At 38.3% G+C, this 22,866-nt stretch overlaps 1 protein-coding gene across 2 annotated transcripts; it reads right to left on the bottom strand.

Annotated features, from left to right (window-relative positions):
* Positions 1 to 1,157: 1,157 nt before the first annotated feature.
* Positions 1,158 to 22,562, bottom strand: syt9a (synaptotagmin IXa). Of its 2 annotated transcripts, none has more exons than XM_076882576.1 (7): positions 22,434 to 22,562; positions 13,204 to 13,699; positions 11,994 to 12,549; positions 7,007 to 7,127; positions 6,738 to 6,909; positions 6,357 to 6,486; positions 1,158 to 1,810 (listed from the first exon to the last, which is right to left on the bottom strand). In XM_076882576.1, exons 1-7 carry the CDS (start codon positions 22,489 to 22,491, stop codon positions 1,742 to 1,744), a joined length of 1,602 nt encoding a protein of 533 aa, XP_076738691.1. In that variant the 5' UTR covers positions 22,492 to 22,562; the 3' UTR covers positions 1,158 to 1,741. The 2 variants fall into 2 exon arrangements, with proteins under 2 accessions (XP_076738691.1, XP_004539473.1); XM_004539416.2 differs by lacking the exon at positions 22,434 to 22,562 and adding an exon at positions 21,599 to 22,416.
* Positions 22,563 to 22,866: the final 304 nt, after the last annotated feature.

Raw genomic sequence — 22,866 nt, 5'->3', positions numbered from 1 at the left:
TAAATCAGCTTTTCACTACAAAGGGAACAACATCAGATGTGCTTTGTGAAAAAAATATTTTCAGTAGATTTCAGTAGATTCATAGTAGCTAGAAATCTGGCAAAGATTAACTACAAAACATGTCATTATTTATTTAATAAGAAATAAGACAAAATGCAGAAGCAGTGTGTGAAAAACTAAATACATGCTTTGTGCTTCCATAGGAATTAAGAAAAAAAGTAGAAGTCAGGTGCACCTCTATATAGTTTTGACAGCTTTCTAGTCATCATCATGGGTGAAATCAGTAGTGATCTTAAGAGCTACATCACTCCATTAGCATGGTAGCTTTATATGAGAGGTAAGTGTGTTAGCCTAGCTACTAATAGATAAACACTGTAAAATTCTAGTTTTTTGTATATGTTTATGTACATGTACATGTATCCCCCCCCCCCCCCCCCCCCCCCCCCTCGAATGTCTCCCTAATTCTGAGGTCTCAAGGTTGGCTAGTATGGCCACCGTATCTTTGGAACCTTCTGTCATTAACTTGACCATGAACTCCTATGTATACGATAGCATTATACAGCAAATGTCAGGTCATCACTCTGAAAACCAAAACATGGCCAACATTAAAACATTAATTAAGCCGAACATAAAAAATCTGAAAATATAGAAAATGATTACTTACTACAAGTTATTGCTGTTAAATGTGGTTCCATATGCTTCTAATTCATGGAGTGAACTATGTTTTTTATGTGCTGCATCTTCATTTTGGCTTCATTTTTTTTTTTTTATAAATGATGAATGATAATAAACAATCTAATTGATTGTTTGGTTGCCTTTATCTACTATTAAGACCCGATGAGGACTAGATAAATTTTTATTATGTCCTGACATGTAAAACCTTAGAAATAAAATAATATGCAAAACTTTAATGTGTTTGCATTAGCTTTTTGTCTTATATTTAGTGCTCTAAAACACTAATCTTAAACAGTAATAAAAAAGATATTCTACAGATAATATATTTTACTGTATACTGTTTAACACAGTTTTGCTCTTTACTTACTTACTTACTTTATCTTGAAGAGCTAGTGTTGTGTACTATAGTTGCTAAAGTGATAGAAATCTAGCATATTATGAAATTCTAATTCACATTCAAATTAACTGAATTGAAACTGATGAACATTTTTCTATGGAATAATTTTTATTCGTAACATTTAACATACTTTTACTTACAGGTATTTTGCCTAAAAATGAACTGTCACTGCACATCAACTGACAGAACAATACATCCTATTCAAAAAATAGAAACAAACCAACAAACAAGTAGAAGATATCCCATCAAAACATGACCTCATGCACCAATTCACAACCAAAAAAAAGAGAACAGTATGGCAGTTCAACTGGTTGTAAGTACATTGTGCAATTACAGAGACTCATCTCATTAAAACAAGTAACAAGACTATTAAAAAAAGAGCAATGAGTTTATAAACTCAGGAACAGCTCAGACCTAAAATATCTGCCTGTGCTGGTTCTTTTTCTTATGGAACATCATAGAAAAAAAACATCCATCTTTGCAGTCATTCAACATGCAACTGATCCAAAAGAGCAGAGCTCAAGACAGTTTGTGTCTTTCTTTTCCATAGGTATTAATGCATGTGTTTATTTTTTTATGCTAGGACCATATATGAGCAAAATTCTGTATCACATCTGCCCAAAGGTACATATAGCACAGCCTTCGGCTTATTTGAATTGTTGCTCATGGCTACGGAGAAGGAGGTGTCTTCAGAGAATTACAGGATCCTCCCTGGCTACTACCTGTGGTCCCCTGGTACTGCAAGAGAATAAAGCAGAAAGATTGCAATGATAGTTAGTGTAAAAGAAACAAACAAACAAAAAAAACCTCCATCTCTATTAGTCATATAAACAGATGTACGATGATATCAAATAAATCTAGAGCCAATCCTACCTTTTTATCTTGGAACAAATGTACTCACCACCTACAGAGCGATGAATTGGGCAGTGAAACAAACACTGTATGTCTGCCATTTCATTTTTTTGATTTTTGGGAGGTCAGTTTATTTATGCATTCACTAAATTTTATTAGCATAGACGTTTTTTCTATGGCACCTTTTTCTTGCCAAGTCCAAGTGAAAGGATAAAAGCTTTTATAGATAAAGTGGTTCATTTGGCATAGAAACACATGAACAGACCTGCATTTGAAACCTCACAGCATAAAAGTACAGTACTGTTTTGTGAGTAGCATGAGAATAAACTGACTCAAAATTGGGCAGGATAACTATGGTTTCTTTAGCATTCAGTGAATTTGGCAAAGATACTCATTAGGTTGACCATCATTGTAAATGAACAAACTGAAGACCGATCATTAACTAAGAGCAATAAATGTTACATCGAAAGCAAAAAATAGAATTTTTGCCAGACACCATATTTCAGAAATCTGCTTATTGGCACTTGGGGAGTTTCATCCCTTGGGAAAACCAATCTTACTCCCCTTGCTGTTACCAACTAAGGGAATGCTGCAAATCAGACATTTAAATGCTGTTTATTAACTTTTTATAACCCTTTGATCTCAGCTACAATGTCTATCTCCTGTGGAGAGGGCACAGAGTATCATTTGCATGGAGGTTGGCCAAAGATTCTCAGTTCAGGTATGTATTTGTAACCTGTAAAACACAGTTTTGTCAAAGCAGTATTACTATCTGAGAAAATATTGTCAGATAACCTCAACAACTACATCATATTCAGTTTATGAAAGGTAAACAGGTCTTACCACTGGGCTATTCAAGAAATAATGTGTATCCATAGAGAGAAGGTTCAGTGTGCAGAAAGTGATGGGTACATAAATACTTACCTTTGCTGCAGAAGAGGCAAAAGTGAAACGAAGAAGGAAAAATATAAAGCCTGGAGATATTTTTGTCAAAATTGAACCTACTTCCCCACAATGGCTCCTGCACATTTTCAAGAGGCTTGGAGACTTTCCAAGTAAAGGACTTGTATGTTGAGTGCATCCACAGATGATGACTAATGTCACTGAAAAGCCTGTGACTAAACTTAGGCTGCTATTGGAACTTGAAAATTCATAGGTCATCCCAATAATTCTGTAGATGTAGAGGAATACCTAAAATGTATAGTAAATTCTAGTCACTATTACACTGTGTAAATACACTTAACTTCCATGGGTTAAAATGGTCACGTCTGTTAATTATTATGACTTGAACAAGGGTTCAGTAGGTGTTTTGATATTGCTGGATAGAGGAGCACTGAACTTGCAGTGTGAATGTATGTATGAATGTAGAGAACTATCTTGGTTTGTGAAGCTCTATGGATAAGTTCACATATAAGAAACTGAACACCCTTACCATTCACTCAATAGAAGTAGCTTAGACATTTCAAACTCACAATAGTTTCACTTCACGCTAGAATAAAGTACGGCGATTAGTGCATGAGTTTTATCGGTGGCTTTAACCTGAAGGATATCTATTTTGCCATTCACAAAACATGCTGTATTGTGTCAGTGCTTTGTCCACTATGTCTACCTTCCCTCTTCAACAGCTAAAAAAAAGATTTGGGATAAATATTAGGGATATCATAATCTCAGAGATGATGGTATAAGGCCAAGTCATACTGGTAAATTACAAAGATGACTACAAGTTCTAAACTAGCTTGTATTTGTAGAAAAATAAACGATTTTACAGAAGGCGCTACATTGCTATGGAAACTTTGGCAGCCAATTTGATCTCTGGTGGAACAGGTTATATTTTAGCCATCACACACAGATATGCAATTTCACATAAAATAGCATCACCATCTGTGGACTTTTTGGAGAGAGCCACTTTCTTTTTCACTGAAAATGATTAAATCAGATATATAATGTTTTTGAGCTTTCTAGGCTTCTTGTCAATTCTGGCAATAAAGTGATTTCCATGAAATGGCAGACATCCTCTCTTTTTTTGCTTTGTTATAGCTTACAACCATATTCCCTTTACCACTGACCAAAAATCTTTTCACAGCCGCATTCTAACAACACACTTCAGTATCAGTGAATAGTAATGAGCTCAGTGTGCCTTAATAACTGGACAGTGATAAGCTTCCTACCCACTTGCACTTTCTTTTTCTTTCATCTGTCAACTCTAACCTCAATTAATGATAAATGTTTTTTTATCATTATGTTTATGTTATAAATATTTTATACTGCTTAAACTTCAGGAAGATGGCCCAACCGACCTGAATACCTCAAGCACCAGAAACCCAAGAAAGAGGAGGAAGCATCAATGAAGGACAGGCCCCTGAATGGTATGTACCACTGGCACATAGATGAAGTGGCTGACATCCAGAAATCCTACCAATGGCCAGACAAAGCTGCACTGAAAGACAGCACAGAGGCAGTAATCATGGCAGCACAGGAACAGTCTTTAAGCACAAGATCCATAGAGGCTGGGGTCTACCACACCAGGCAAGACCCCAGGTGCAGGCTGTGTAAAGATGCCCCTCAAACAATCCAGCACATAACAGCAGGGTGCAAGATGGAGAAGTATCAAGGGCTCAGAGAAGAGGGTGAAGGTAACAGTGGTCCCAGTGGTAATCGGAACACTAGGTGAAGTGAGTCCCAAGTAGGATCTCTGTCCAGAAGAGGGCAGTCCTAGGAACAGCTAAGATACTGCGCAGGACCCTCAAGCTCCCGGGCCTCTGGTACAGGACCCGAGCGTGAAGCATAGACCCCCCTCAGGGGAGAGAGGGGAATTTTATCTATCTATCTATCCATCTATCCATACATACATACATACATACATACATACATACATACATACATACATACATACATACATACATACATACATACATACATTAGGGGTGAAACAATACATGTATCGATATTGAACCATTCGATGCAGTGCTTTCGGTAGGCATATGTATCGAACAATACAAAATTTTTTATCTATTTTATCAACTTTTCTTCTGACGATGCTGTCTGTGTTGAGCGCTCAGTGGACTTCTCCGCCTAGGCTGCACTGTCGAGCACAGATCCACTGAGTGCAGCGCAAGCTAGCAAGGCAGAAGCTAAGCTCATTGCAACATGGCAACTGCCTCAACGCTACCTGAAATTGAACCTCCCCCACCCTCATTCAGATCTGGCGTTTGGAACTATCTTGGTCTTCATGTGAAGTATGACCCTGATGGTAAGCGCGTCATGGACAAAAGTAAAACAGTATGTCAGATGTGCCACACAATGTTCAATTGGTGGGAACTAGTGTGTTAGCGCAGTTAGCTCGTTAACGTGTTGACGCCACCCAGCCCCATGTACGGGCAACCCGTTCTCACTCCCAAAGCGTAACATTTTACGCTAGGTGACAAATCGTCACCATATTACGTTTTCGGCTACCCACCACGTTCCTAAATGACGACCTCGGAAAAAGAGGAAATATGAGAACCGTCTGGACTGAACCTACACATGTTCGCTCTTTTTCTTCAAATCGCTTAGAAACACGCTATTTAACGTCATTAAAGTCCTGGTTAAGGTCAGGAATAAGGTTATGGTCAGGGCTAGGGATAAGGTTAGGTTTAGAAGCCCTGGAATACAGGGCTGGAACGTCTACTACCGCGGGAGTGTCATTGCACTGGATTCCAGCCATAACCCGCCGCGTACCATAAGAACGCCGAAGGTCTCCTTTCGCATTCCTCAGGAACGCCGCGGGACGTGACAAAACGTCGACATGTTACGCCTCGGGAGTGAGAACGCTCTGGTACGGGGCAATCCGCGGTAACTTGTTAACGGAGATTTGCCGCGTTATGGCGTTAATGTCATTTTAACGAGATTAAGGCTGACAGCACTAGTGGGAACACAATGAATATGACTGCATGTTTACGCCGACATTATCCTAGTGCAAAGACAAGTGGAAGCAGACAAAAACAACAAGCACACATGCTACAAACTTTACCCGAGTCATTTAGACAGCCGTTAGCACATGATTCTCTTTATGGGCACCTGATATGTTTAATATGCTGCTGAGAATACAGCCCAGAAGAAGCGTATAGTATAGCTTTTATTTTGGAAAGAGACATTTCTCTGTAAAAAACTCTCTTTTCCAAAGATGAGTGATTCCTCGATCAGATAGATTTATTTATTTTTATTATTTTGTTGTTTCAGCAACATTAAATTTAAAAACTGTACTTTTGAGTTAAAATATATATTTATAATTTTAATAAATGACAAATTAAAAAGGCATGAACATTTTTTTTCTCAAAAAAATATCGAACCGTGACACCAAAGTATCAAACCAAACTGAACCGTAAATTTTGTGTATCGTTGCACCCCTAATATGTGTGTGTGTGTGTGTGTGTGTCAACACATGCCATCTCACCTCAACGAGAGGATGCCAGTGGGCGACAGGTTTTCGGGGATATGTAAGCATTTCACTCCAGTGATCTCGACCGAGGCTGTCAGCATCATTGCCGACTCGACACACACCAATGACCTCATTATGGCCTACTCTGTAGACCCAGGAGGATAAGGGAGAAAGAAAAAATATTATAAGTCCTCCCATGCTTTCCAAAAATAATAATGTCTTACATATTGTGTGTGAAAACCACCCAAGACAATATGTTACAGAGACAAAGAGTTTGAGGAAATATTTGCAAATGTTCTTGGAATATATTTTATCCGCTTTTGCCATGCAGCAAGTATAAATTAAACATTGACCCATGCAAAAGATGTAGAAACTACTCTATAGAAACTCTCGAACCGGTCATAATCCATCACAGCAATCAAAAGGCTGATCTGCTCTATGTTTTCTGGAGGGACATCAAACACAATGGCCTCATTATAGACTGGATTCAGAGTGTTCCTCTTTGTTGATGTCTTCCTCTTCTTCAATCTGCGACCGTCACACATCAGTGAAACTTTCACATATGGATCTATAAAAAAATGACACAAACAAGAAAAATTAACTTGATTTACATTTGGGATACCAGTGGGGTGCTGCAGTTACAGTCAGTATCAGATTTTAATTACCAGATGCACCAGTGATATCCATGGCCTTGAGGTTGCGAGCCTTTATCATGGTAATGGTCAGTCTGCCCGCAGTAGGCAAGTAACAAAGTGAAAACATCAGATCCCCAAGGTCCACATTATCCTAAAAGACACAAAAATATTTACTCTAAAATGAGTTTGATTGTGTATTATTCTGGTCATTTATTTACAGTGTACAACTTTTCTACAAATAATATTTTCTGTCATATTGCTCCAATTAAAGCCTCCCATATTTCACCCGGCACAGAGGCTTCAGTTCAGCTGCTGCTCACTTATCGCTAGTGCTTAAAATAACTCCACAAAAGAAGTGTGAACCAGGAAAGCACACAAATATGTGTGGTAAAGACACCTACAGTAGAATCTCTTGCTGATCTGCTGCTATGTTGGTGAGATTGTGCTGGTATTTCAAAGCACGTGTCATCAACTCATCATCATCATCTGATCATTTACAAAGGTAAGCTCAGTAAATTCAACTGAAGTGCAAAAACAACAACACTGAAAACTTAGGATCAACTGACTTTGCTGCTCCAGTAATTGTGATAATGACATCATATTACTCAACTGCACTGAGAAATCTAAGACTGAGATTTGCCCCATATTGTTATGAAACTCTCATACTAAAAGTAACCAAGACCAAGTAGGAATGTTTTTTGCAGCAGCAGGTCAATGAAAAAAACAACTCAAAACAACTCTTATGTATGCTAAGATGCCTTTTAAATTAAGATATTCAAAATAACTAATTTGGTATCCAAAGTATAATATATGTTAAGTGCTAGTTTTAGAAGTATCTGTGAAAAGGGAGATGCAGAAATCTATCAAGAGGGACATCCATACAATTGGCAACAATTTCTATAGCATGTCTTAGGAATGTCACACACACTTGGACACTATTGAGTTATTATTATTATTTTTTTTGGTTAAGCTAGAGAAACTGATTTGGCATTTTGTGAGTGTGTATTTCTGTCTTGTTTTTTGTTTTTTTCTGAGAGAGAGAGATCACCCATGAATTGCACTTGTATATTTTGCTGCAATCATGATCAATTACTCATCAAGGCTTTTAAATGTGAAGGATGAATTAACTCAAAAAACCCTCCAGAAAATGCATCCCACATCCCAGAACTATCTGTTTTACATGCTTCATGGTCTAATAATTGTGATACAGGTGGGAAACAGATTAGCACTGTGTTTTACGTGCTCCGCAAAACTTCTTAGGCATCAAATAGCATGTAACATCTGCAGGTTGAATGTCATGCTCAGCGTTTCTGATAATCAGGCTGGTATGCCACAAGTATATTCTGTATTTAAAAGCTCAAACCATCAAATGTATTATACAGCTTTTGTTCATACTGAGACTGTCATTCTTAAATCCAGTAAAAATAACACATGTTCTTCATTAATCTACAATCTGCTTCTATTGCAGAGCTAAACAAGCTAAAATCTGGCAATGACACATCAATATGGCCTGTCCCACTGGAAATCAAGACTTAATGATAATTCTTTATTTTCTATCAAATAAGCTCTGTGCACTGGTTACAGAATATCATGTCTATGTACTGGTGTCCAAAGATAATTAGCTCATTTATGAGGATATATGTGTGGGGCATCTGTGTCAATCTCTGAGAACAAGCATTTGTACAAGTGTAAGAGTCTGTGTGTACTCTGTGGGGTTTTTTTTCCTTTTTTTCTGTTTGTGTGCATTAGCTGAGTGCTGTGAAACTGACAAAAACTGAACAGTGTGAAAATGTGAGAATTCCAGATTCTGTTAATCACTGGTTCCCATCAACCAGACGTCACACACCATTCTGTTCCAACCAGGCAACATTGATTAGCAATCAGTTAAACAGGGCAAAGGTGCACTGATCCAGTAAACATCCATATGTTGATGGATCAAAACAATCCCAATACTTTTTGTGAGCATTTTCCCCCGAAGGCTCTATCTGGCATGCTCGTGTATCGTCATGCTGTTTTCTCGGCATCTCCTCCCCCCTCTTCATTTCTCACTTTTATGTTTTCCAGTATCTTCTGCCTCAAAAGCTGTTATTTTACTGTCTGTGAATATCTCAGCCATTCTGAGCACTCTATAGAACCCATTAGCACTACATTCAGAATGCGTATAATATGCATTCACATCTAATTACTTTTTCTGAGTAAGCTACTTCTTTTTTGTTTTACTTTAAACAATTTGTTTGCGTACTAAAAGTTGGACACAGCTGATGACTTCGTCACAGCTGGGTTAAAACAGGTGTGTCCGTGTCTGTTTATGCATTTGTGCGTGTGATGAAGAAAGACCGAGACATGTTGAGGGAAAAAAAGGCAGGCAGAGATAGATAAAGAGAGAGAGACAGAGTAAAGACAGAAAGAAGAGACAGATTCTGTCAGTATTTTTAGAGGCCATGAGTAGGAAGCCGTTAATGGTCTTTGGCACACTGTATGTGAGACTTTATGCACTAAAACCTTAGCTGCTATCAGTAGCCTGCAAATTAGACAGGCGTGGACTATGCCACAAATTTGAGCTCTGCGTTGTGATAATTTAAACTGACACAGCAATAAAAAGCACAAAATAACACCACATATCTAAATTTCGATGAGGTGAAACAGACGAGATCAAAAGGCAAAAGAAAACTGATTACTGTGCCTTTACCATAGACAATAAAATGCATGGATAAATGTGGCAGCTTTGATGAGAAGAATATAAAAGCATGCTAGCCATACAGAAAAGTGAACATTATAAAATACATTTAATCACTTTTTTGAAATAATACCAGAGATTATAAGTATATATGCAGTAATACTCACTTAATTACATATTGCTGTTGTGAATAAACAATAAATATGTGTGATAATGCAATCTTAAGTTGCATGTAATGAAGTTCTAACAAAGAATGAGCATTAAAAACAAACAAATAAAAACAACCACAACAAGTGCGTGGTGTTAGATTTAATATTTAATTGATTCTCTCCCATCTGTATTACTGTTCTTAATCTGAATGAAAGTATAATTGTGAAATGAAAATCTAAATTCAGTGATGGAGCTGCTTATACTAGAGATGAAAGCATAACAATTTGTTTTCCATTACTAATGGCCAGTGCATCAGGCACACAAACTCTGCTAACTAATGTGCTCTCCTTATTAAAAATGATATGGCTGCAGTGCAGACATTTGCAAAAGACGTAGCGATGTAGCAGACAAGCCTGGACGCCAACAGAGGCAGATGATGATTCGCTTATTAGATAAACAAGAGACAGACATATGCACAACATAGACATACAGCTGCTCAGTCAAATACTCCCATGCTTTTTTTTGTCTGCTGTTGAACTGGCTGCATGTTTTGCTCAAAAGTCAATTCTTAAGATGAGAAGAATTGACTGAGATGAGATGAGTCTGTAAAACAGTTCATTCTTAAAGGTCGGCAGTGGTCAAAATATTGTTTTAACGAAAAGCGCAGTACATTCGGTTATAGCAACACTGTGCTTTCTGAAAGATTTCAGAAAGCTGCAGCACTGCTAAAGTAAGCCCAGTTGCAAAGACACTCCACATCTTATTAAAATCTTTTTGCTGAGAAGGTTAACTATGTTCCACAGTAAACATTTATTACAGTTTCCAGACTGACTCACCACGGCTGTTCGTGTTGGACTGTCTTATTGCTTATTAAGCAATGTTGCAATGTTTTAACTAAGATTTATGCCCTTACACAAGTAAAATCATAACTAACATAGTGACTGGGAATTGATCTCATCTAAATTCAACCAATAGTTTTCCTTTACACAGCTGTGCTTTATTGATCTTGTTTTATTGAGTTCTGTTGCCTAAACTGTTTCCTGCAATCAACTGCAAACAGAATATAGGGATCAGTTGCATGTTACAGCTGTTCAAGCTCAATAAATGAAATGCCTGTAAATAAAACAGGCCAACATATAAATACCAGTGCTGTATTGTGGTGTCTGAGATCTTTCACCTCTACAGGAGATGAGCAGGAACAGTGAAAAACATTATAAAGATCTTAAATAGCTAATAATGTAAGAAAGAAAGAAAGAAAAATGGTGCGTATGTCTTGTTCCCAAACCAGTTTTCTCAGTTTTTTTTTTAAATATTTTTTTCTCCTGTTCTCCGTTTCTTTCTCTCTCACACACATTTGGTCTTATAAGGACGTACATACACTGACAGACACTCTGTGCAACTGTATGCTCACTTTATAGGTCTAACAGAAACTGGTCCTAACAAAATGAGATTTACTAGCACGCAGTCAGTAAGGTAACATGGCAAGAGGCCTGTAATCCTGTTGACCTTAAAAAGTCTCAAAGGATTTAATTTACTCATGGTAAACAGGTCGTTCCAGCAGAGCAAACTGAATTTAGATAGGTGGGAGCAGATGCAGTAAAAGTAATTGCTAATAAAATGCCTCAGTCCTTCACTTGTGTCATCTATTTGTAATATGTGCAGCATCAAGGATTGTTAAAGAAAAAGGAAGGTATAGTATTAAACACTATTCTAAATGCATATTTTTTAAATTAGTATTCCTTCCAAAAACCATATTTAATGAAAAATCTATTGCTAATCATTCTCCGGGCATGTAAAGGCAATTTTAAAAAGCATATAATATCAACACTGATGCCATAGATGTCTTGTGTAGTAAAATTTTGCGCTCGGGGTCACTACATCTGTTATTAAACAGATGCTTTTTTAAAGTCTTTTCATCTCGACAGCAGAGAGAGACAGCAAAGTAAAAGAAAACATCAGTTTTCAAACACAGGCCTGATCACCTTAACTAATTTTTGTCCTGTTTTTTCAGACCTGACAAGTGATAAAAGGAAAAAAATTCAGTACTTTGTACTGCCAGTGGGAGACAGAGGGACAAATTTCGAACTCTCCACACAGCTGTCACACACAGCCTTTGTGGGGGAAAAGTTAAATATAACCTGGCAGCTCTAAGTAAATATGACATAGTTTTGAGTGAACGTTCAAACTCACCGAGGAGACATACTGGATGTCTCGACAGAGTTTTGTCTCCCTGGGGAAATCTGCCAGATCCAGGAAGTTGTCCACCACCACTTGACCAATAATGTCATGCCGTGAAAAGCGGTCGAAGTCATAGACACTGAAGTGTAGCTTTCGTGTAGGAAGCTCAGAGTATGCCACAGGAAACAGGAAGACCTCATCAAACACAGGGTTGAGTGTCTTGCGGTGCACCTTTGTCTGGTGCTTGGTCTTTCGATCGGGCAACAGGTAGATCTTAACATAAGGGTCAGAGGTACCGGAGAAGTCCTTGGCCGGGAGGTCCTCTGCTTTGTGGATCTTAACTATTAACTGTTCTAGATCACAGTCATATTTGAGGATAAAATGGAGGCGCCCACAACCTCCGTCTCTTCGACTTCCTTCGTCCCCCTCAAGGGAGCGCTGTTTGTAGAGCTCGGGTTTGAGGCGGCCCAGGCCCAGGCCCATTCCGGTGAGGGAGTCCTGCCTTTGGAACTGGGCCACGTTGAAGTCTGGGTTAGAGAGGTTCATGTGTCTACGAATGGACCCTTGACTGTGCACAGAGGAAATCAACAGAAAACAAAATCATACAACATTAACACAATGAAAAGAAGGAATGTTAAAACATCAGCTGCATATTTTTTGAAGCAACCTGCATAATGAATTGTTCTGCATATCATAATTTATATCTAGTGCCAATGCTGCTTTTCACTTCAAGAACATAGTGTACACATAGTGTGCTGTATTATACATTTTATAGTCTAGCAGACAGAAATTGTTGTTTTGGTTTCATTATTGCCTTATAATGTGTCTGTTTTTTATACTCACATCTGCACATGACATTTAGTCATGTTTCAGACACCTACACTTAACAAAATCCACATTTCAACCAAGCCTCTGAACTACCTAACCCTAATCATAAATAAGGTGTAAGTTGTTTTCCTTTACCAAAATCCTTAAATGTATTATAGTTGATGCACAAATAGAAAGTAAAAATGTGAAACATGTTGGCAGGAGTCATAACTAAAGTCAAGTCCAAGTCATTTTGTCTTTCATCTCTCTTGTTCTATTGGGAAAAGTAGCAGAAACAATTAGTAGTTTGAATGTTAGCGTTTTTAACAGAGATCATAATTGTTAGGGGATTTTTAGAAAATAAGGCCAGCATATCTTATGGGAGCACATAAATCAACAAATACCTCATACTGACCCTATTTCAGACATTGAGCATCCAGAAGGTGGGGGTTCAGTGGTCTGTCTCTGCATTCGGGGGTTAGTGTGAACTCCATTTTCCCTGCTTTTACTCTGGGCATCCAGTGGTATATCTGGAGATGTGTGGCTGATCTTCATAGCTGCCTCTGGTGTGGCCATGACCACAGGTGGTGGTGATACAGGAGTCACCGGAGCCTCCACTGAAACAACAGATGCCACGGGAGTAGGCTCTCTGGCCATGGAACAATGTGATGATTCACGGCGGTTGTGCATCGGGGGGTCCACAGCTGTGTAAACTGGCTGCCTGGGTGCAGACTGTGATGGCAGAGGGCTCATAGTCGGGTTGAGGTGCCCATGGGCTTCCTTGGTGGTGGGGGAAAGCCCACGCTCCCTCCATGGTATCCAGCAGAGCTTCCATGAAACAAAGAGGGAGACCCCAAAGAGGGCCAAGCCACAGGCAGTCACTACCAATGACAGCAGACTCACAGATATGTCTGGAAAGAGAGAACAAGATCTGACAGTGAATAAGTCTTCTCTTTGCTTTGTTGCACTCTGATTTTTGATATCACCATCATATATAACCATTTCATGATTAAGTTACTCAGTAAATGTTTTAAAAATACTGCATGATGGACATGTCAGGTACACAGCTATAGGTCCTGTTGGATTTATTTTTTTCTTTTCTAACAGATTCTCATAAAGAATGCTCAATAAAATCAAAATTATGTACAGTAGTAGTAGCAGTATTTAACTATCCAATGGAGGCTCATATCTGCACTCTAAGGGTAGTGTGCCCCCCATGTTTCGATTTCATTTCCTTTGCTGATAATTATGGTGAAAAAATGAAACTTTAAAAATGATTTTTCCACAAAAGAGGTGCAAATACAACAAAACCAAATATAGAAATGCAGCATTACAACCACAGATGACCACAGTTCTTGGTTTGTTGTTGTTTTCAGAAAATAAGTTAAAATATTTTTGTTTTAACATGACAATTCAGAAATTCTTTTCAAGCATGCACATGGCATTTGACTTTTGCTTTGTGGTTTTTCTTGTGTGTATTTGCAAAGCAGCTATTGTCATACAGATGAAGATTACTTTTTTGAACTTGCTTGGATTTGTCTGTTTGCAGATGTTTATTTGAGTCTGGTGAGCTCTCCTGGCTTCCATAGGAATGACCAATGAAGAACTTTGAAAAGAAATGGTAAATGGCCTGCATTTGTATAGCGCTTTACTCAGTCCCCAAGGACCCCAAAGCGCTTTACACTACATTCAGTCATTCACCCATTTACAATGGCAAGCTACATTGTAGCCACAGCTGCCCTGGGGCGCACTGACAGAGGCGAGGCTGCCGGGCCCTCTGACCACCACCAGTTGGCAAACATGGGGTTAGTATCTTGCCCAAGGATATTTGGCCTGGGATCAAACCACCGACCTTCTGATTAGTGGCTGACCTGCTCTGCCACCTGAGCTACAGCCACAAGAAAGCAGAACTAACTCTCTTCCATGAGTATAATTTATAATGTGAAACTGTCAGTGAGGTACATTAATTGCAAGAATTTAAAATGTTCCCAGTAGTTTGATAAAGTGCTAAACCCAAGGCGCTTCATGCTGCCTGTGTGGTTAATGCATATTATCATGTAAATAAATGAGAGGGTATAAAAAACAGCTTGCAAGAAAAACATTTACAGGCTGTTATATATGGTCTGTGGTTAAAAAAAACAATTTGACAAATGGGGAGGGAAGGCGTGAAAGTCGCAATTTATACAAAACAGAAAAAAAAACATTCTGAAAACAGATGAGTTTATAAGAGAAATACTATCGAATCCCAAAATTCAAGGACAAGATCACTCATGAAGCTGCTCTACACTGGTACATGTAGGAGTTTAAAGGGCTCCTAACAGCTACTCTAGCTCTCCTGTTAAATCTGTGGATCCACAAAACACGTATAAACAAACTGAAGATGTCACTCTAAAGATAACAGCTTTGCAAAATTAAAGTTACTACTCGGTTGCTGTTCACACATGTGCATCATAAACTGTGTGATTATATATAAGCAGTACTTGTGGGCAACACCAGGAGTAATGGCCGTGGGAGTATAAAAAGTTTTACCAGCATATCAATCCAGGTCTTCATCTATCAAGTTCATAGTTTCAAAGCATGACACTGAATAATTCTTCAGTGCATTGCATTTGTTTACACCAGCCCAGGGTGTGCAAGTCACCATGGAAAGGGAGATGAGGTGTGAAGCAACAGAGTCATCAAGGGCATCTGAATCATCTCTGCTCTCAAGAAGCAAAAGCACTAAAAAAAAAAAATAGAAACTGCTGCAATGACTCTGAAATAATTACATGAACTTTGCAACTTTATTGCAAGTAAAAGGAATTTTCATCCAAACAGTGATAATATACTAAGTTACATTACTATTACCTGTCTTTTCTTAAATGATCTTTACTTTTCTGTTTTCACTGTTCTACTTTCCCTCTTTCCAGAAGCTGCAAATGTCCCCGAGCCTCTTTCTGGCTGTTACAGTAAAGGGAGGTTCTTTCTCTCCACCTTCACCAAGTGCTTGCTTGTTTCCTTCTCTCTAATATTGTTAAGGTCTTCTACCCCATACAATATAAAGCACCATAAGACAACTGTTGTTATAAGCAAATAAAATTAACTGAAGTCTTGTTTTGGATCATAAGGACCCCATGGAGTATTAACCATTTGCCTCAAATTGAGGTAAGGGTATGTATGTATTCACATATATTAGATGTATTAACCCCAGAAATTTGTTAATTCTACTGATATTTAAAAACATGTAATAATGTTGTGCCTTTTTAAAAAGTGCTGTTAATGTCAATCAAGACCATGGAAGATATGAAAAAAGGTTACATTTAACCATGTTTTACAGCTGGAGTCTCTGAGATACCAAACTGAAGAAATGTGGCTCTGTAGGGAACTTTAAATGTCACAAGTTCAAACACAGCATGTGTAATTTTCATAAAAATTAATTGAGGCTTTAATTAAAGTTTAAAGTTGTTAAAACAGGCTTGAGATGGTTTGCATCCTAATTGGTGTTACAGATATGCACACAATTTTGCTTTGAAAATCCCATGTCATGTTTTTGAGTTACTGTTTGATATCTGAATTTGAACAGTGTGTTTTTATGCACCGTTATTTGATGATGTAATGTCACTGAAGCAGACCAGAACAATCTTATAAACTCCTTATGTCGGCTAATGTCTTAGTAGTAGATATTAAGTTGGGATGGGTCTGTCATGAAGGAAGCGGTGACGAGGATCCAGATGCTGGACTGGCTGAGAATTAGACACAAATTTTAAAAAAAGACAAACAAAAAAACCCAAATTAAAACAACCAATGAAAACTATCAAAGTAAAACAGGAAACAATCCAGAACACCTACTCAACACGGACACAAGAAAACAGTGAGGAAACAAAAATGATAATCAGCTCCAGACAGAAACTAAAAAGGCAATAATATCTCATAACTGAAATAAATCACAAGTATATTAAACCCAAAGTAGGAACCAAAAACACAAACATTTAAAAACAGCAGCAGTGAAAGCAGAAAAGAAACCAGCATTATTGAATATTTAACAAGAATCCAAACCTTCAAAACTAACCAATCCCAGGGGCAATGACAAGGTCAAAATAAAATAAGGATGGAGTACGCATCTGGGATTGTATAGATTTTAAAGCTGTTATGCATGTGTAATTATGGAAATATCAAAGGCTTACACTTTCTATATGCTGAATTCCCTCATTCCCTAAGCTCTTATCCATCCTTGAGCTTCTGTGAGGCAAAAAATTATTAAGTGGTAATTACTTTAATTGTTCATCATCAAGATAACAGAAGAAATAAATGCTGTTCATAACGTGGCCAAATGCACTGAATAAGTACTGAAAAAATACTACACATACTGACATGGTGCTTTACCACTGCATTGTTAACAACCGTCTCCAGTGCATCATTAATGGTCATCAGTCTTTTTTTCCCTTTTACTCTTATATTTTGTATTATCAGGGCTACCGAGACTCATCATTCAGTTATTTCTTCATCTCTTGTATGTGACGATTTTGACCAGCTATGCACCCCTGTCACCATAGTTTCAAAAATCACATTAAATAAGAATTCGAAAATCTTGATCACAATCATTCAGGTTATGCATGTCTTACAAGACATATAGTTTTGAAGTCCCTTTTTTCCCTATTAGTTGCAGAAAACCTGCTATTAATGCTGCATCTCATACTATTATCGACTAATTTAAGTGTCTGCTTTCACAACCATCTCATGGCCTGTGATTATAAGAATTACATAAGAATTGGCAAAGCATTATATCATATGTTAAAAATGGAAGTGGCCACTTATATAAGTATATCATGTCCTTATACACATGACCTTATAAAATATGTGCTGTATGTTTGATTTAACCAATAGAGATAATGGGTAATTAGATGCAGTTTTCGTATTTTTATTCCATATGGTTTTCTACACTGCCACGCTTCACTGAGCTCCCAGCACCGCAGTCACCTGTCTTGCACCCCTTTCCAAATGCCATCCTCTCATTGGCCAGGACTAAGGATTCTTCTGGTTTCCCTTAACTAAAGATGACTCTGGTTTCCAGCAACCATCCTGTCTAGCACCTTAGCCGACAGCCAGAACCATCTGAACTCTTCTGCAACGTCAGTCTCCATTGCTCAGTCCATCTGCCTGACCTCTTCTGTTCTGGCCCACCAGCAGAGGTCTCTTGTTTCTACCCTTTAAGTCCCCAGGGTGTCCACCTGAGCTTTCCTGCTCTGCCACTGTCTGCTGCTTCCTCTAAGCTTTGATACCAGCTAAACTGACTCCCAAATCCCTCTTCTAACCAGTTCCCCATCATCTCTCTTTAACACATGATTTCTATTAATTTAATGTAACGGTCTTTCATCTTTGAGGTAATTTTGCTTATTGAAAAGCCCAAGCTCTTGCACAGTGTTTTGAATAGAACCAGTCTGCTGTATCCACCTGACTGTATCTATTTTTGGCTATGCGAGGGCAGCGATACAGATTATTCCCAGTTTATGTGCTGACTATGCAACAGGCTATTATTTGCCCATAGTATTATAGCAGACATATCCTTTGTCCCTTCATGTATGCGAAGACAAATCTGGCTTGTGAAGACTGGAATAAAATTTTCAAAAGAAAAAAACTCAAAAGTATAATATTGGTGTAATCTGTATTAAGTACATTAGTCATAACAATGAGTGAAGTTTTTAGAAAAAACAATGATTGTTTTCCTGATTAACCTATTACTGTTAAGCAGAGCATGTTATTTTATTAGCCTATAAAAGCTCCAGGAAATCAAGTGATTGGTATGTTGATACATTTAAGAAAAGGGTAATAATCATGATGTGTATCACATCAAGGAGACTTTCTCCTCATGAATACCCGAACAGATAATCTGCTTAGACACAAGCAACAAATGTACAACTAATGAACAATTAAATGAAACAGAGAGTGGATTAATGAGATACAGGATTATCAATATAATTTATTTATCATTAATGGCTCTACAATAAGTTTAAATTTCATTGCAACACAAGGCATTTGATTAGATGTAGCATTTGCTGTTACACAGTTGGACTGAATGCATTATTTTATTTTGGATGAAAGTAGCTTATATTAGAAATGTTAAAGCTGTACACTAATCCGAATTGTAGCTGACAGATATCATGTTACGTTTAGTTGAAGCAAACTATTTCCTGAACTCATCACATTCAATCCTCTCATTTTGTTTCTTTTTAGTTGCACGCTATAGCAACAGAACACCGTACCTGTCAAGATCCACTTTGTTTCTTCTTTTGTTTTTAATGAGTGAGATTAATAATCATGAACTTTAGAATTTTTGCATATAAACTTCTGCTCCCACTTACAGAGCTGGGCACAGATTTAGAGCTGATTTCAGTCTGTCTTGAGTGTTTGGTCTGACTGATACTACAAAGAAGAGCTGCTTTTAAAAATATGAGAGGACTCGTGATGAGCTGAATCACACCTGACACATCTAATGTAAAGATGACACTTGTAATTAAGAGTCTGAGGCTGACTTTTTGTCATGGTAAGAGTATTAGATAAAAGTTAATGAGACTACACATCAATTGCATGACTGTTTTAGTCCAAACAGCCAAAAGTGTACTTATTTGGCAATAAAGGTTTTTGCACTTTTCACTATATGCTGTTGGTAAGGTAACCCATCCTCCAAATCCCACAGTCCTGCAATTAGGACTGGCTCTGTGTGTGGGAGCTGTCATAAGACCTTGCACAGGAACACAGACCAACTGTCCTTTCTGCACTGTGAAATTCTGTGAATACCAGAGTATGTGTGATTTGAGAGAATAATGTGGAGAAATTGAGGGACTTGCCATCTGAGGATGCTGAGCCCACAGTCGGTTTGGCAGGCCGCCCAAATGCTGCCTGGTGGAGAAGAAGCTATAGACATCTGGAGGGATTTAAAGACTACATTGGAACAAAGAGGGTGGACCAATTTTAGTGCACAGGACCTTCAAAGGTGCAAAAGTGTAGGAGGCAAGCAAGTGCTGAAAAGGCAATATATGTAATGTCTACTTCTGGGATGTTATTTTCCCTAAGAATACCTCTCTGTAAGTAAAAACTATTGGAAATGTAATATGTTACACATGTACAGTAGGTGGTTCCAACTTGTTGTCCCCAATGTTGTAAAGGATGATGCATTCGATTGCATTTGCATTTCTGCAAATATGTTTTTGTTTTTTTGTTTTTTTTACTTGCTTATTGACAGATGAAAAGACTAAATCCACTCGTATACATATCTGTTAAATATAAAGCTCCCTCATAAACTCTGAAATCTGACTCTGTTCCAAGGTAACTTAATCCTCCTACCGTATCTCTAAAGCTGATTAATTGCCACAGTCTGTTAAATAATCATGCTAGTTTTAAAGTGTAAAAATTAGAAGCTGTGATATGTGCTCTGAACAGTGGAAGACACATTTTTCTGTTCCTGCAAAAGCTAAACTAATTGGCATTTGGCTTCAGCAAGACAGGCATTGATTGATTGACCACAGTCATTGGGATTGATATTAAACTTCTCAACATACTCTCTGTAAAAGTGTCAAGAAAGGTATCTTTCCAAGTGGGTGACTAATCCATTAAAAGACATGTTACACATCTTTATTTTTCTTTCATGTTCCAGTTTTTATTTCATTGATCCTTGATATTTTATGATCTTTTGAGAAAATAGTTGTAAATATGTTTACGTAATTGATTTAAATCAAATCTGAAGTCAAAATGATGTTTTATGTTTAGCATATTTGTAAAAAAAACCCAAAAAGATATATATATATATGACCGGTACACCCACAGCTTCAACTCTAGCTGAAAGAGTAGCTGTCCTCTGCCTTGTACTTATTTCCTTTGTTATTCTCTTATGGCTTTCTTCCATCACGCTGAGTGATATATGCCAGCTGGAACAGAAATTAAACCCGTAAGCCCTCTTGATAGCTAGCCCCACGGGCTACCCACATAATTTCACTTTTGAAAGTGTCAGTGTAAAAGACAAGAGAAGATCGGCCTATATGATGAATGAGGAAGCAAGAAGAGAGCTGGGACTTTGGGGGATAGTTGAAGTAAAGTGGAAAGGAACAGAAGGGAGAGCTTGGGGGTTGGAGGAGACTGACAATTCACAAAGTCCTGTCACGTGATGAATAATCATTGATGCAAACTATGGAAGCAGAATGAATGCAGTGGAAATGTGCAGGAATTACGCTTTCTCGCGCCTCCAAATAACGCTTTCTCGCTCGCTCCTTCTCTCCTCCGCACACATGCACACTGACACTAATTTATGCATGCCATTTAGGCGAATGTGTTTACCCTAAGTGTTGATAATTATGAAGCGAGAGTGGCTAATTCTAAATCTAATTATAAAAAGCAAATGCTTTTAGGTAAGAATTAAAAAAAAAAGAGGCAAAGTTTCAAAGTAGTATGACTCAATGTTTGTGACATGTCAGTAAATACACGATGCAGGGCAACTCATCCAGTGAAACATATCTGATGAGTGTTCACAGACTAGCCTACACGATGTCACGCCAACCTCGTGTGATAGAAATGGGAAAAAAATGGAAGAAAAAATGGACTTCCTCGAAAAATGCATAGTTTAACCGGATCGGTGAGCTAACTAATGTGAAAAAATAATGTACAAGTCTAATTTTTCTTTGATATTATAGACTAATCTTCGTCGTGAAGTAGTCGAGCCAAGCTTGGACCACCTATAGTGTGCTTTATGCGTGCGATGTTCAGTGAAAGAAGTCATATGCGACTTCACTTACATTGAATTTAGTGCAACCATTGAATCAAGCTTGCAAATGATGCCTCACCTGAATCCGTGTAGCGTGGTCTGGCGAGATCTCGGAAATAGTAGATAAAATCCCGACAGTTTTCATTCTGCACTTCCCCCTTAGAACAAAGATCTGACAAGAGTTCGAGCGCCTTTTGACAAATCTCGTCATCTTTGTCTCCAGGCATTTCCCACCAGCATCCTTATAAAGGGAAGGTTTCTTAGGCACCACCACACCACTCCTCCCGCCTGACAGTCACCTATTCCACGCTACTCAGCACACAGCTTCAAGAGTCAGCCACTCTCGGCACGCCTTCCCACACGATGGAATCGACAAAGACACCGTGTATTAGGAAGAACGAGAAAAACACTAGTCCAAGTGCAGAAAGCAGAAAAATCCTATCAGACATGTGACGTAAAAAGAGTTTTTGTACAGCATTTAGTCAAACGGTCCACTCTGGTCCTCACTCTGCTCGTTGAAAGCCACCGGTTGAATCCGCGCACCGCCTCTGCGGCGCCGTGCGCTGTCCAACGTGCTGAAAATGTGTGCACGGAGTGTCTTTGCACAAGGCGGTCCTGTTGGCCGTAATCCGTTATCTTTAAGGTTTCGAACAGTATCGATCGCCGGGAAAGTTGAGCAGCACTTCACTACAGTGAGAAATAGCTGGATTCGCCAGCACTAATACCGATAGCATGCCTCTATTCTTTGCTCCGATGAGGCTGGTGTGGTTTTACGTGCCCGCACATGGCCAATCAGAGAATGACATGTTTTTTTTTGCTTTTTTCCCCTCCACTTTGTGAAATCACTTTACCCTTTTACATTTTAAATGTTTTAAAAAGCCTACAAGTTTGGTAAATCAACTCAAGAAACGCACCATTCACTTGGAGTTCCTGCTGCAGGTAATTTAAAATACCTTTTCCCCCTGGTGCCATCTTATCTTTGTCAAGATAACTGCTACAATGACATCTACGATTTGTTTTGTCAAAGACTGGACGTAGAATTCGGAAATACAGGGGACCAAGCAGTTTCGTTGCCATGCCAACTTGAATGACCACTTTAAAAGCTGGGTTATTGGCCCTCATTTTTACGACTAGTTATTGCAACCTCTGAATAACGTGAAACAGCTGTTAATGTAAGTTCGAATTACCCGATTTATGGATTTCATGGCGATTTCAGTTGGCTGTGACAGATTCTGTAAAATAAATAAATAAAGGTTTTTCCACCTTATATCTATTGCCCATTTCTGCACTCGTCGAACTCCCCGATCCGGTCTAGGCATTTTCTGAAGTTTCTCACACGTCGCTCAG

Source organism: Maylandia zebra, linkage group LG1 (genome assembly GCF_041146795.1).
Source record: "Maylandia zebra isolate NMK-2024a linkage group LG1, Mzebra_GT3a, whole genome shotgun sequence".
Taxonomy (NCBI): Eukaryota; Metazoa; Chordata; class Actinopteri; order Cichliformes; family Cichlidae; genus Maylandia; species Maylandia zebra.
Note: the sequence above shows the minus strand (reverse complement) of the source record. Positions and strands in the feature narration are given on the sequence as shown.